The sequence below is a fragment of the Haliaeetus leucocephalus genome, unplaced genomic scaffold, assembly GCF_000737465.1.
Source record: "Haliaeetus leucocephalus isolate CR32 unplaced genomic scaffold, Haliaeetus_leucocephalus-4.0 Scaffold992, whole genome shotgun sequence".
NCBI lineage: Eukaryota > Metazoa > Chordata > Aves > Accipitriformes > Accipitridae > Haliaeetus > Haliaeetus leucocephalus.
The window spans coordinates 3,428,659-3,443,853 of record NW_010973428.1 but is presented as its reverse complement, the minus strand read 5'-3'; the positions used below and the strand labels follow the sequence as shown (position 1 = coordinate 3,443,853).

General features: G+C 39.6%; 1 protein-coding gene across 3 annotated transcripts in view; it reads right to left on the bottom strand.

Moving 5' to 3' along the window:
* The window catches only part of GRM1 (glutamate receptor, metabotropic 1), a 192,368-nt gene that overhangs the window by 43,436 nt on the left and 133,737 nt on the right, over nucleotides 1-15,195 (bottom strand). For all 3 annotated transcript variants that reach the window (XM_010584507.1, XM_010584509.1, XM_010584510.1), the window contains exon 4: nucleotides 1,149-1,395. In XM_010584507.1, the coding sequence (XP_010582809.1) occupies nucleotides 1,149-1,395 (247 nt within the window). The remainder of the gene's footprint in view (nucleotides 1-1,148; nucleotides 1,396-15,195) is intronic.

The following is a 15,195-nucleotide window of genomic DNA, read 5'->3' as shown; positions in this document are numbered from 1 at the left end:
ATAAGCAATGCAAATAGCAAATGGTAAAAAACTTGGTCAGTTTTGCTAAAAAAGGCTAGTAATAGAGATGCAAGTTGCTTTAAGGCCACTTTGAAGGCATATGCCAGACTGCAAACTTTTGTTTGTTCCAGAGTACTCTCTTTGTGCAGTGTTGGCACTCAGATGCATTTATGCAATAAGCCCAAAGATGGTGTGAGAGAGTCTTTTATAATACTTTAATAACTCGGTAGGAAAACTAACTTCAGTGAAGAAACCCCTGAGTAGGTTTCAGTTAATAATGTATTGTGTACTTCAGCAGCTGAATTCAACTTATTTATAAAAAACCTAAAAAAACTCAAAAATAAATCCATCTGGGAGGTGTCACACTTAAAATAGTTGCACAGAGACCACAGAACTAAATGAAGAGGAAAAGATTTCTGTCAACTGGCTCCCATAAGACAAACAAAGGTGACATCCAAGTCCACAAAGTTGCTGTCTCACCCATGGCTCGGGTATGCGCTGTGTCTGCTGGGGAGGGGTAGCCAGTAGCAGCTACCACAGTTGGAATTTACCAGACCACAGAGGAGTAAAACACAGTACCTTCTGGCAAAAAAAAAATTAAATATTATTTGTCCTGCTCTACTTGGACCTGTCTTTAAACTTTGGGACAGCCAATCTTATTTGGAGTGAAGCAAGTTAAGGAGAGCACACAGGAGTTCACCAAGCAGAACTAAATAGTCTCTGGCAAGGATGCAGCAGAGCTGCAGCTGGAAAAGGATGTGCTCTACAGCCCTACCTTTAAACGCTTAACAAGCAAATGCTTCATTAAATTCCAATCACTTGTATTAGGCTCTATACATATTAAAACCCTGGTGCTGAACCCCAGTGACACCTCAGGTTTGTCCTCTCCTGAAACTCTAGAAATTTTACAGGCTGTACTGTAGTTCCTGTCTCAATACACGCCGTAGCTACCAATATATCATGTGTTACCAGTGTTATTCCTGGCTATTGGTAAGATTAATCTAGATAACTCCATTTATGTCTCACAGTAGGCAAGCTATACGCTTATGTTTCAGCAAAACAGCCAAAGAAATCTCCATCACCAAACCCAGCAACATTCCCCCTTCCCAATATCTGGTTTAAATAATTGAGATGAAACATCTCTTTACCTTCCAGGGGCATCTCCCTTTTCATCAAACCAAACTTCTTCTCCAGAAACACCAATGAACGAGGATTTGAGGAGGAACTCCAAGAGCTTGCTGCCATCAATTGGCTTCATAGCGTCACACAGCCCAACGTGTCCAGGGCAAAGGGAATGATGCATATTTTGTAGCCCATGAGCCATAGCATATATAGCATTAATGACAAATCCCATTTTACTGTCCTGCACATAATTTTCTTCTAGGCTCTCATTGCCTACAACAGTAAGAAAAAAGTGTTGTTATACACAAAGGTGAAATAACATGAAAAAATGAAAAAGCAATGAGATATAAAAAAGGGATGTTATTAATTCTCTTATAAAGCTTTAGAAGCATGAACAAGGTGCCAGCCAGGGATTTTAATTAAATAATAATAAAAAAACAACAAACAAAACCACTTTTTTTTTCCCCCCCAGAAATCTTTAATTCATTGAAAGTGAAATGCCTCATGAGAAAGCACCAGTTTAATCAAAGTGTCAGCTTTAATTTGTTCTTTTTGGAATTTTTACTTGTCATTCCACAATGCTATTTATGCTAAGAAGGGTTAAACAGCCCAGCATCAGAATGATACATTTCAGCTAGAACAATTTTTAAAAGCAATTTGCTTGTAAATTTGACTTTTTGTCACATTTGAAGATTTTTTTTTTGAAATCTCATGTTTTTGAGGGCTAAGATAGCAATGTCCCTTTCAGTCTTAATAAGCAAACAACTTAAATCAGCAACACTTCTCAAGTTATCAGAAATAATCATTTTAACTAAAAGTAGTAGTAGATATGCCAATTTGGGATTGCTCCAGAAAGCCAAATAAAGTTTGTAACACTAAAAGACTGTTTACGTAACTGCAGCATGAGCAGACACCGAAGTCTCTGTCCGTTGATCAGAAACAATGGGGCAGCGGAGGTTTTCCCCACGCGGAGGTTTTAGCTCCCATCTGACGTGCAGGCACTACCAGAGGGTGCCATTTGCGGTTGCATTTCACATCAGACCCCGCCGGGTCCCGGGCAGTTCCCCGCTTCCCGTCACGAGCTGCTGAACACCGTCAGCGCCGACCCCGAGTCTCAGCAGACCTGTGCTGCCAGGGTCCCGAGGGAGCTGGAGGTAAGAAACCTCCCCGTTTTGTTTCTTTCCCCCGAGTCATTCTATCGCAATATGCTCCAAACCGCAAGATGCTTTTATCTGTAGACCTCCCACGTTACTCGGTGTTTAAGAGGCATTTGCAATCCCGTCTCTGTTACTTTGTCTAAGTAACACCTTGTCTACACTAGAGAAGTAGGATGTGTGAGAGACTAGGTGTTAACTGACACTTCTCAAATCCAGGTTGGAGAAGATAGTTGTCATTTTAATATGAAGAAAAGAGGAAAATCTACAACTTCACTGAAACTTTCAAGTCAAAAAATAGTTCCTTCCCCTAATGTAGATATCCTATGGCTTTCAAATCAAATCATGAAGACCATCCTTACATGATAAATGTAAGGAAAAGGCTCTCATTTGGTCAGTCTTCTCAGCTTGTTTGCCCTACAACTCAGAAAGGTCAACTGGGGATTCATTAGGATAGCAGAGATCTCAAAGGCAGGTACGTCTACGTTTCTTTCTCTGGGTCTTCCTCGCACAGGACACTCACTGCAACTGGGCAAGAAAGTCTTGCTTCAGAAACTGTTTTCCAGATGAGCTGAACGTAGCTAGCAGTTGTGACGGTGAGTTAAAAAAGCGTTCTGAAAATAGCATAATCTGACTGAATGAGTTCATGTGCTCCTCTCACTGCCATACACTCACCACCAGCACCACCAAACAAGGAGCAGTTAGAGAAATATTTCCCAGAGGCAACATATCTGCTACTTTCTTTGCAGGAGAAAGTTCATAGCTCCCATTCAAATCATGTGAAACCAATGCCATTTAGATCCGTGTTCAGAAACACAGAAAGAATAGAAACCTCATATGTAAGCTGACAGACTATTTACCCAGGGAAGCAAGGAGTACGCCACTATACGTACCCTCACTTATGCACTGCTTATAGTACGTACGGCACGGTCTGGACATTTGTTGCCTAAACATGTTAATGTGTGGTCTGTATATGCTATCTCTAGGTGTGTTTTATCTGCTGATTAGTCCCTTAGGATTAACACGCTGTGAATTTATCACTGATTCTGCTTTCTTGTAAATAGAAAATGAATGTGTTCTCCATCCCTACGTGAAAGAGAGGCGGAAAGCCCCTGAGCTCAGCACAGCAGTTCCCTCTTTCTTGTGAAGCTTCTAGGCAGCGAGTCATGGAATAGATCATAAAATGACTGATAATGCACAGCACTCACTATCAACTGTTTTCCACCTGAGAGTTTATCTCAGATACCTCCTTAATATCTCAACTAGTTAAAAAAAAAGGAACGTAAATCTCAGTGACACTTGCAGGAGATAATATTAGCATCCGTGTGCGTTTCCTGAGGCAAGCATTCATGTGGCTGCCGGAGGTAGAAAACTAAATGTAACAGAACTTGCAAATGTCTAAAAAGAGGCCATTTCCCTCAAGTATGTCAGCAAAGCATGCATCTGGTTTCTCATATTTCAATGTAATATACATACCTCCAAAGATAATAAATATTTGATGGTGGGAGGATTTGCTTTTGACTAATTAGGAGTGAACATCTAGTTTACATTAAGGCTCCAAGCATATAGTTCCACACTGCAGAGGTGACGGCCTTAACGTCACCTATAGAAATAATTGTAGTGGAAAGCAACATGTGAAGCATTGTATGGTGATAAATTATCTACAGATTAGCAATATAAGCATCCCTATGTGTATATTTTCCAGTAAATCCAGTGTGAGAAGTCATACTTTACCTAAACTTAACTTCCTATAGTCAAAATCCATTTTATTTCATTTTCATCATTATAACTTATCGATATACTTATGCATTTGAGCTTGTAAAAATTCACTTATGACAATCCATAAAAAACGTGTGTTTCTTTTAAAATAAATGAAATCATGTTCAGCCAGAGACAAAACAGAGGCAATCAATGTTCAGTTAAGTTTTCATAGGACAGCTTTTCAATAAATGTAAGAACTATATTATGTTGTTATGGGGCTTCTCTATAAAGTTGTATTTTTCCTCAGTAGGACTTTGAAATGTAAAAAAGAGCAAAGCAAAACTCTGGACTGTGAACCTTTTATTCTTGCTTCCTCTCTCACCCTTTGGAAAAAAAATACCTTTGATCTACAATGACTAATTTGAACATTAGGGTTTATTACCATTAAAAATAGAAAAGTATTTTGTTAGCTTTCTTACTTTTTTTTATTTTATTTTAGGGACCTTAGCTTTCACTAAGCAAAAGAAAATTGTAAGTCATGTGAGTACTGGGTTAATTGCAGTCACTCAAATTAGGCCATTACTTTTTTGAATGACCTTGAAGATTTCAGGTGTCCTAAATTTCATACTTACTTATTTTTGTGTTGGATGCAATGCAAATCTTCCTTTAATAATTTCATTTTAACAGTTCCTCAATAGTCTGGGTCATTTTTTTCTTATCACAGTTTTGGTTTTAGTCTTTGTTCCTGTCAGTCAATCTTAAAGCTTAAACCAAAAAACTAAAGGAAAAAACCCCAGACACCACACCCTGGCTGCACACAACTGAGAAATACTCCCAACACTGCTAAAAGTAATACCTAAGTGGAAGGGGGAGGAAGAGAAGACAGACCAAAATTTCATGAAACTCACTGTAAGTTTTTCCTTTTACTGTAATGTGCCTCACATCTAACTAATATGAGCTTCAGCTCAGTACTGAGAAGGACCTAAATGTAAAGCAACCATGAATTTAGTCTAGTGCCTTTGCTGTGATGTCAGTGTGGGGTTAACAGTGCTCTTGAGAGCAGAGTGGGTACTTGTGTAAATCCCACTTGGCAAACTGAAATTAAGAAAAACTATACTATCAGACTTACGGCTAAAAATGAGTTAACTTTCATGTGTAAAGTAAAGATAGGAAAAGTCTATGTTAATATTCAAGAAGAAATTACGCACAAAGGATTACTCATTTGCAGTCCTCAGGCTAGGGCAGGAAGGAATTTGGGACGGAAAGAAATGTAAAAACATTTTGGTTGGGGAATCTGATCAATACCTAGCCAGTTGGTAAATTTTGAACACACACACACACATTTGATAAAGAACACAGTCTGTTCACAGATGACTCTTGATTAGAATAAAAAAACAAAATCTGTTGAATAAAATTGTTATAAATGATAATATTTCACCTGGAATGGGCAGATACTTTTATGGTTTGTTACTAACTGTCATCTGCTGAATATTCAAGGTCACATAAAAAGAGATGTTATTGTCTTGGTCCAGTTAGCAACTATTATGAGAGCTATCATCTTTTCTGGTGGTCCTGACAGAGGTCTGAAGGTCAAAGAAATTGTATATACTGTCTTCTTTAGTTGTAGCAGTCCTTCCCAGGGTTGATATGCTTTGTGGGTAGGCCATATGAGATTTTAGCTGTTGCAAGTTACAACATGGTGATGGTTACATTCAATGTGAGTGTTCATTTGTCAAAAAAAATTATTCTGGAAGCACAATTGGGACTAAATTTTGCTGGGAAGATGAAATAAATCTCCCATACTTGGGCTGTGTGTGTAACAACTTGGCACAAAGCCGTGCCAAGATGTAAAGAGGGCTCCCCCAACAAAATGCCAGGTGGCAGAACAGGGGTTACACCGCGAACTGGTAGAGCAGTACCCAGGCTTGCAACAAATGCCCATATGCACTGGAGAAATCACAGAGGCAGATTTCTTATGCTCTCCTTCAGTCCCAACGTACACCGCCTTAACCACAGGGTGGTCAAACACTGGAACAGGCTTCCTGGAGCAGTGGTTGATGCCCCAAGCCTGTCATGTTTAAGAGGCATTTGGACAATGCCCTTAATAACATGCTTTAACTTTTGGTCAGCCCTGAAGTGGTCAGGCAGTTGGACTAGATAGTCATTGTAGGTCCCTTCCAACTGAACTGAATTTAAAAAAAAACCAACAAAACAAAAGAACCCCCAATGACTCTGAAGAAATGTGCCCATCTTGCTCTGTACAAGTTTGTGTAGAGATGTGCTAGTGATGTAGCACGTCCTTGGAAAACAACGGAATTCACGTATCTTGCAGCGTCTCACATTAGAGAAGACCTGCCAAACTTTGACCACAGCAAATTTGTGTCACAGGATCTTGCAAGGAGCAGGGCAGAAGGCCAACAAGATGAACCGATCAGTCATTTCAAATCTGGGTCCCTAAAGGTAAGAGCTAAAGATTATATTGGCAACTAAATGACACAGGAAAGGTGATGAACAGACTTGTGATTTTAGTGGAATTGTAGGATATTTGGCTTCTTCGAAAAATTATAGTACTTTTATTTGGATGCTTAACTATCTAATTACGATTTTATCTTTGGACACATAAGAAAGAAAATGCAATCAATGCTACATTTCTCTTGTCACCAATTCCTTGAAATAATTTTTTTTCTATTTTATTTAGTAATGGCTAATCCTCTGACTAACCATGCCAAACTAAGATTCTGTGAAATTATTTTTGCAAAGGGTTTCATTTAGTTAAACTCATTTGCCATTATTGGTTCAGATATTTTACAAATATTGCCAGTTCACTCCCTCTTATGTTCTATTTATAACATCTCTTACATTATCTAACAATAAAGATAACAGCAAAATTATTTAACAAATTTCACTTTAAGGCACTGCAAAATGAATAACACAGATTATAATGTCTCTAAATGTAATTATTATAATGATGGTGTGTTCAAAACTTGCGCACTAACTAGCTTTTTCTCTTCATATTACCTTCTTAATAGCAAATGCATTCTGTTCATTAATATTGTATGGCTGAATGAAATCCTCACCTCTTGATGGTATAAAGAGGACTTCTGTTCATACCACTGCGCCCATTATGTCCAAATGTAAGTCACAGGCAACAAGTCAGATTAGTAAAAGTCAATTATTCTATATGAAAACATCCAAACACCCATCTCTTGCAGCCCACAATCAAATATACAGCTACAAGAATTTCTGAAGTTGCGTTCTGAAGTGAAGTTCCAGAAATAACTGCCTGTTTTCCAGGCGATTCCGGCTGTAGCTGACTGCCTATGAGGGAAAGGCCAGGAAATGCTACCTGCTGACCAGCACAAGCAATTGTGGATCAGGGCTGCAGGCTTCACTTCTCGTGGGCTGTCTCAATGACCTTGCTGTCTCTATGTGCAAGCCAATGTGACCACAAACAATTTGTGGAAAAATGATTTCATTTTTGTGCGTTTTATCGAGCCAAAAGAGGGGCAGAAAAAAATGGCATTGTTTCAATCTCAATTAAAAAATGATTTGTAATTTTCATGAGACAGAATGATAGGCTGAAAAATTTGTCACAGACCACAATAAATGCTTCATTCAACCTACAACAAATAACCCCCTCATAGTAAATTATTGTTTCTTGTATGGCATCTGCTCCCAGGAAACCAGTTATTACACTGTTTTCAAACAAAAGTGGCCCATATGTGTAACGGTCACCCCTTCGCTTCCTACTTCGACGTCTGCATCTTTGCAGCAGGGAGGCAAGCTCAAGAGGCACCTAATACAGGGAAAGAGAGGATAGTAGAAGAGCTATCAAAAAGACACAGGGTAACTCAATTCCCATTGTATGTGAACTATTTGACTGGATGAAGCTCCACTACCTGTCAGGTAAGGGTGAGGATGGATGTATTATTTGAGAAACGGGATCTTCCCTTAGCTGCCTCTTGAACATCATGTCACCAGTCTATAGAAAATAATGCAGCACTTCTATACAATTGCAAGTTGCTCTGCCCTTTGGCAAGAAGTGAGGAAGCAGAGCTTTCACTGGAGCAGCTAAAAGGAAGGAATATCTTACAATGTGCAGGTTCTACACCAGATTTCAAAACATGCTGATAAACATTTGACATCTTGCAGTACTCATGAAGCAATAAATGGAGTTCACAGGGTTGCAGACTTCATTTTCAGGATGTCATTAAATCAGAAAGGTTTCACTTCCATTCTTCAAATGGTTTTTATTTCCCCAAGCAAAGAGATTCAATTCCTGCAATTATATTTGATGTATTTTTCCCTGAAAAGCTAGGATACAATTACAGTTACCAGTTGAGATACCCTGCTATTTTCTTTCTGAGCATGGGGAAATCTATGGGCCTCCCAGATACTACTGCTTTGTTACATCTAGTGAAAGTTGCTTTTTAATTAGGATTAGTGTACTTCTATTCTTGTATAAAACTACAGAGAGAAGTGAAAGCCATTCAAAAGGTGGGCATTCAGCAGAAGCTCCTCAAAAATTTGCACTAGAATTCTCTAAGGCACTGACAGGATGCTGATTGCAACAATATTTGTATGCAATGGGTTATTTATTTTCACTAGCAAAGTTGGTGAAATAACTAATGAGCTTTCTTCTCCTGGAATAAAGTTGATGTTGAATTTAAAAGGGTTTGGGGTTTTTTTTACTTACTTTTACCACCATATCTTTCACAGATGTCAACTCAATGGCTAAAGGAAACCAAAACATGAATTCAGCCATCAAGGCACAGGTTCTCCTTCATTTCAGATGTCTAATACCTAAACTTTAGAAGATTAGTCCCCTTTTTAGATATACACCCCCAGCGTCTTCAGTTTCATTGTCTGTTTTTGCGAGGATGCCACAATACTCTTCAGTGTTTGAAAAGAAGTGTCTTCCTTTTGTCTCTCCCTGTGTGTCAGAAGCAGTCGGCAGAGATTTTAATTAAATTTACTTTCCTGGTTCTCCATACCATGTTATGTAAGCACATTAGGGCTTTAAGAGCTTAGTGTCAAAGACTCCGGAATGAGGCTGGCATATACAAATATAACAGTGCCACAGCGAAGCTGAAATATTATGAGGAGAAATGACTGCACAAGCTGCTGACTCACTCATTAATCAGACGCAGGGGCAGTCTCAGACTCCCTAAGCACTGGGCAGGAGAAAGGGGACTGAGCAGCGCTGCCAGCCCTACGCCAAGTCTGAACTCGCAGGTCCAGCCCATCCACCACGCGACTTGGGAGCAAACTAAAAGGAAACTGATCTCTGTACCTGCTCCTGTATTTCCCAGTCTGCAAGCTTTGCTTAGCAGGCACAAGAATTTGAAGCTCGCTTCCCCTCCTTGCCCTTTCTGCCTCTCCCCACGGACATTCAGACTCTCGCAAAACTACATGACTCCAGGAAAAGCAGATTTAAGATGTAAACGCCAAGTGACAATGCACATAACTGATGCCCACGCTGTGTGAGATGACAAAGCTGTGTGCGAATGTGCCTGTGCCCAAGAGAGCAGAGAGAGCTTTCCCCTTACATCTCCTTTCTAGCGACCCAAGGGAGCTGAGCAGGGGATGAGAAGACTGTCATTTCCCAAAGGCTGGCCACAGCTTACTGAATGCCAAGATGGGGCATGCCTGATGTCTGTACGTGACAGTGCTGGGGCAAGCAGGCAGCGCACGTCTGGGTGAGATATTATATATTCACAAACACTCCCAGCTGATGTGCAATGCTGCAGCCCCTCTCTGCCTTGGGAAGAGGCTAGAGGGAAGCAGGAGGCCTTTGCAGCAGCTGGCAGCGCGGCTTTGCCAGCACTGCGTCACCGGAGTGGGAGGCAGGTGAGCGCAAAACAGACCTGCGGTGGAGAAAGAGTTCCTTTTCCCCTTCTCCATACATCTGCATCGCTTGCTCCCTCTCTTGTGTTGGCTAGCAGTAAAAGAAAGGACTCGAAGGGAAATACAATGCACCATTCAAGGGCCATGCTAACAGCACCGCTGGCTGCAGGCCAGCCACCCCAGGAGAGGGCTGTCTCTTCCTTCACTAGGCTGCTCCTGGCAAGGTGTAGCTCTGTACCATCACGGGTTTGCAATCTACACAGGTGTTCCTATGCAATTATAATTCCCATCAGTGAGAACTGAAAGAAACTGGTCACAGAGTTGAAAAGTTGCAAGAATACGTGTCCACAGAAAGTAGTTATAGCAATAGGAAAAAGAGCAGGAAACTGGATAACAAGCAGAGAACTTCCTCTACAAGTTAGTGTATATGGCACATGCTGTTAAATGCAGGTCTGGAGAGATCCACTTATAGCAGATGGCTTGACAGAAGCTCACCAGCCTAATAAAGCTCCTGTACAGAATGACAGTATGGCCTGAAGCCTTTGTGTTTCTTTCCAATGGGCTAAAATTCTTCATAAGGAATTTTACTTAGGAAAAAACCTAGGGTTTGTGGCCGTATGAGGATGATTTGCTGAGATACTTTCTCCTCTAAACAAGCCTGCAAGCTGGTATTTGAAACCTCTGCTGTACATACCCACTGCTATAAGCTGTTAAAAGCTTGGCAGGAAATTTTAGCATTGCTTCTCTTTGTTCCTAGGTTTTAGTGGAACGTTCATGATAAAATAGTTCTGAAGTGAAGACTGTTGTTTAATGAAATAGAAACTGAAGGATATACAGAGTATAGCTCAGCATAGGGTAAAAACTCCAGCCCCCTTCAAAACAAAAAGAAAGATCCACACTCGTGATATTTGTATGTGTTCCTGCAATGTGATCAGCTTGAGAAATACAATTCACAGAATGTCCAACAGTGAAGGAACATAACCAAAAATTGACAAGAAGGTTAAGTTTTAAGGTTATTGATTACCTCATTTTGGCTATTATCTTAATTCTTGTCCTTTGGAATTAATAGACTGGAAAACGACAGAAGAAAATAACTGTCCCTATTTGAGATAAATCATTTTCTGTATCTTGGACTCCCAGGCAAACACAGTTCAGTATCAGTTCAAATGGTTTGAAATGAAACATGACTTTGTATTTATCTGCCATCCTTTTCGTGGCTGCATTCATGCACCAAACTGGGGCTATACTCACAACTACCATAATGCACATAAAATTAGGAACATTCATTATTATGCACATACTAATGAAGTTGTTTGGAATTAACTCCATCATGAAGCAAGTAAGCTGTAAAGATATTTAACCTACTTGATGATCATAAAAGAAATCAATAATTGGCCCTTCTACCTTATGGAAATTCATCACCAAATAAAATACTGTGATCACCTCTTGGAAGACTCATGGAACTGACTGCGAATCTGGCACAGAATGACAGTGGCTTGTTAGTACCTACAGTCAAATACCCAAATGTAATAATCAAGGCTAGAAATCTATAAAACTTTGCCTGTGATTCTGAACTTGAGGAATCCATCAAGTCGGAAGCAGTTTAGGCTTAAAAAAAATCTACTCTAATTGAGATGGTTAGGACATAACATTAAATGACATGTTCATTCTAGAAACAGGCAACAAAGAAGATAATCTGAAGTGATTCCAATGCCTTCCTCAGAGACAGACAGTAATTATTATGAGAGCTTGACAAATAATTATTATGATTAATTTGTTTTTCTTAAAAGCTGGACTGTGTACAAACTGCCTGAAAAATGACCACAACATGTTCTATTATTTATTTGAAATTATTATTTAACTTCTGCAGCAAGACATTATTTCTCAGCTCCTATTTTAATTAGAAATGAATATTTCATCTTATAAACAGGAATAAAATATGCCAGCTGAGGTTTTTTTTGTTCCTTGATTGAATGGTTTGTACATGTAATCAGCAGACACTGATTTCAAATCCTAATACAGCATTCAAAATCCATCTTATTATTTCATTAGCCGACTAAAATTTAATGCTGACAAAGACATTTGAACGGTCAATCTCAGCATTTGCATTTAAAGGACATAGGCAATAACAGTTATTTTAATGGAAGATTCACAAACAGGGTGAATGGAAAGGAGGGCTTTTGCCCTGACTGATCCTGGTCAGAGGCCACACTCCGATCTGGCTTCATGATCCCCCAGTCCCAATTTATTCTTCGACTTTCATTCTTTCTTTTTTTTTAAATTATTTTCTCTTTTTTTCTTCTGTCCCCTTTCCTGGGAATGACAACAGGGAATTCAATTTGTTACTCTTACTGTGTGTCCTGTAGCTCCCAGTCCAACAATAAACTATCTCTGAGCCTGTCCCTCAGACTCTGCAGGGTCCCACAAGTGTCCGTGCTCCCAAAGCCTCAGGCACGTTTTAATACAATTGGTTATTATCGCAGAGATCTTGGATGTGCCTGCTTCTCTTGCTTTCTTTACAGCCTTCCTCCAGTGCCATCCTGGATCCTGACCCAGTCTCTCTAAGGACAGGATTCCACAGAGCCCGTTTTCTACATGACCTGAACTCCTATGGAGAAACAATTAAAAAGAAAGAAAACCCAAACTTGTCTTCCCCACTCCCTCAGGTAACTACATAACCTTGCTGCCTTATTCACACACTCCATTAAAGACAGATTTAGAATGACTGTTCTTAACAGATCTGTTATTTGGAACAAGTCTAGCAGATAATACATTGCTGCTACTCTTACGTGAGACAGGAATGAATACACTTTAAATCAAATTCATTTATGAATGTAAAGAAATATTTGCAGAGTTTTATGTTATATGATTCGCTTTAATTGTGCTTTTCACTCTTAATTAAAAGAAAAAAAAAAAAAGCTGAGTCAGATACCCTTACAGATATCCTATCATAACATACAATGATGGAAAAATGAAAAGTACAGGAAATAGGACTGATTAAATTTCAAGTGTCATGCTTTTCATATGAAGACTAAGACTTTATCTGAAAGAAAGAGATAGAACTCAGTAATTGCACTGCAGCTTTCAGAACATTAACCACCTTACATACTTAAATTAGGAACCTGAATACATATTCAGGCACCTAATTAACTGACTTGATTAATACCTGAACTTCTCTAGCTGCTGTTGACTTCCATGGGAATTATGGGAGATCAGTACCCTTAAAAATGAGGCCAGTTTATCTAGGTCTCACAGCATGCACTTCAGGAGCCTAATTTTGGGTATCTTCATCAGGCAATGCTGGTTCAGAGTTGAAAATAAACAACCTTCATATTAACCATAGAATGTATTGCCACTGAATGGGGCAAAGAAGTTTACAGAAATCTAGTTCCAGTGCATGTTAAATATTCGGCACCAGTACAACACCCAAAACTATTAGTCAGGGTCTTTAGATCAGAGTGGAAAAATAGGATCAAAAGAACAAAATACACATATTCATTAGCCTATCTTCTCTGGACATCTGTGCTCCTATCTGCCATGGGGACAGCAAATGGAATAAATCACACAAGCTCTTTTCCATCCATTGATCTACACCTGTAAACATTTAAGTACTAGCTCATCTCCCCTCGTGGTAGGATACGAGCCCATGGCTGGCAGGCACAGACTAGCTGGCCTAACTGGTCTTTTCCTATTTTAAATTCCAGTGGTTCTGTACGAGTCTGAAGAATAGCCAAGAAAAATATCTAATATTTATCATGCTTTAAAACACTATTGATTGAAAATGGGTTTCAGAATTCTTGCATGACAGTGTACCACCCATCAGCCAGTACTATAGGTTTTCTTTTTCTTTTATTGTTATTCTAAAAGAACAAACCACTTCTTTCTCAACTTCTGTTCTTACTGTTAAGGTGGTGTTAAGAACACCAGCATTAGTTACCCAAGTATAACTCAATATGAACACCAATGCATCTCATTTCTGCAGAAATATAGCTCCCTCCAAATTTCTCCTTTTCCAAGTTTACTGTTGATTTTGCATTGGGTTTTGTTGTTTGGTTTTTTTAAATAGACCATATCGTCACACAAGAAACCTTCTGTCTGAAGGGATAGCCTCCTGGAAGCACATGGCTGCACGCCGATGGGGTGGATTTCACGTGCAACATGAGTAATTGCTGCGCGCCCAGACTCCCCAGCAGCCCTGCAGCCCTGCAGTCGCTCTCAGAGACTCCCCTTCCTTCCCGGGATCAAAGGCAGCTGCTCTGGAGCTAAGAAGCCACCCTAACTAGTGCCTAGTTGGACCATGTTATAATTTAACAGAGCACACTCACAGTTTTTGGTTTAAATTAAGTGTAGTTTTCAAATGATTGTTAGGAGGATCCAAATGTTCTCTTGTAACCCTTGCAATGTGCAATACATTAATCGCAAATACACAGATCACAAAGATCTACTTCATTTTCCCCTTAACTGGAGATATGCCTAGAGCCGTGTTCAAGTACAGTATCACAAAAAAAGATTCATTCTAAAGCTAAGCTAAGATTAGAAGCTTCTGAGTGATGTCTGCATGAGGACAATGCATTGCTGATTAGCAGCAAACTAGAGCTAAACAAATCAGAAGATAAAATAAGTAGCCCTAATCTTTATTCACACATTCAATTCAATAGAAAAACAGAAGCAGGATTCTTTCAGATGTGAAAGAATTTTAAAAGCATTCATTTTAGCACACCTCCTTTTTTCCTGGGTGTAGCCAAATGTGGCAATGTAGGAAAAAAAAGGCTATCCAGCCCAGCCAAACCCAAATTACTGAAGTACTTACCATCTCACAAGTAAATGGGCCCTTGTGATGTGAATTTTTAGGCAAAATAAACCTGGAAAAAGAGACAGAGTAAACTGGCCTTTGCAGAAAGTAGACAGGACACTGCATAGCTTGATGTGTAGAGTGCTATTGCTTTGAAGAGAAGAGCCCTGATCTTCCATCCCTATAGAGCTGAGCCTGAATCCAGAACTAAATTAAAGGTTCAAACTTGCAGGTTCCTCCCAAACTGCTTTCTATTATATGAATCTCAAAAATCTAAGCTGAAGGAAACCTTTAGAAATCATCGTGTCTCACACCTTGCTGCGTTGCAGTGGCCCTCTCTGGCTCAGCCAGCAGCCCAGTCTAGCTGCAGTAGCTGCTTTCATTATTTTTCCCTAGTTCCCTCTACACTAGCAGACTTCTGTGCTCCCCCAGACCTCCCAGTATGAGCGGGAAAACAAGTTTATTCTAGCAGCGCTACTCTTTGGAGCACACACCTTCCATCAGATTATTCTCCTCATGCATACCAATGCAGCTTATTCTGAGTAGGAAAGTTTGTGATTTGTACGGTTCAATTTTACT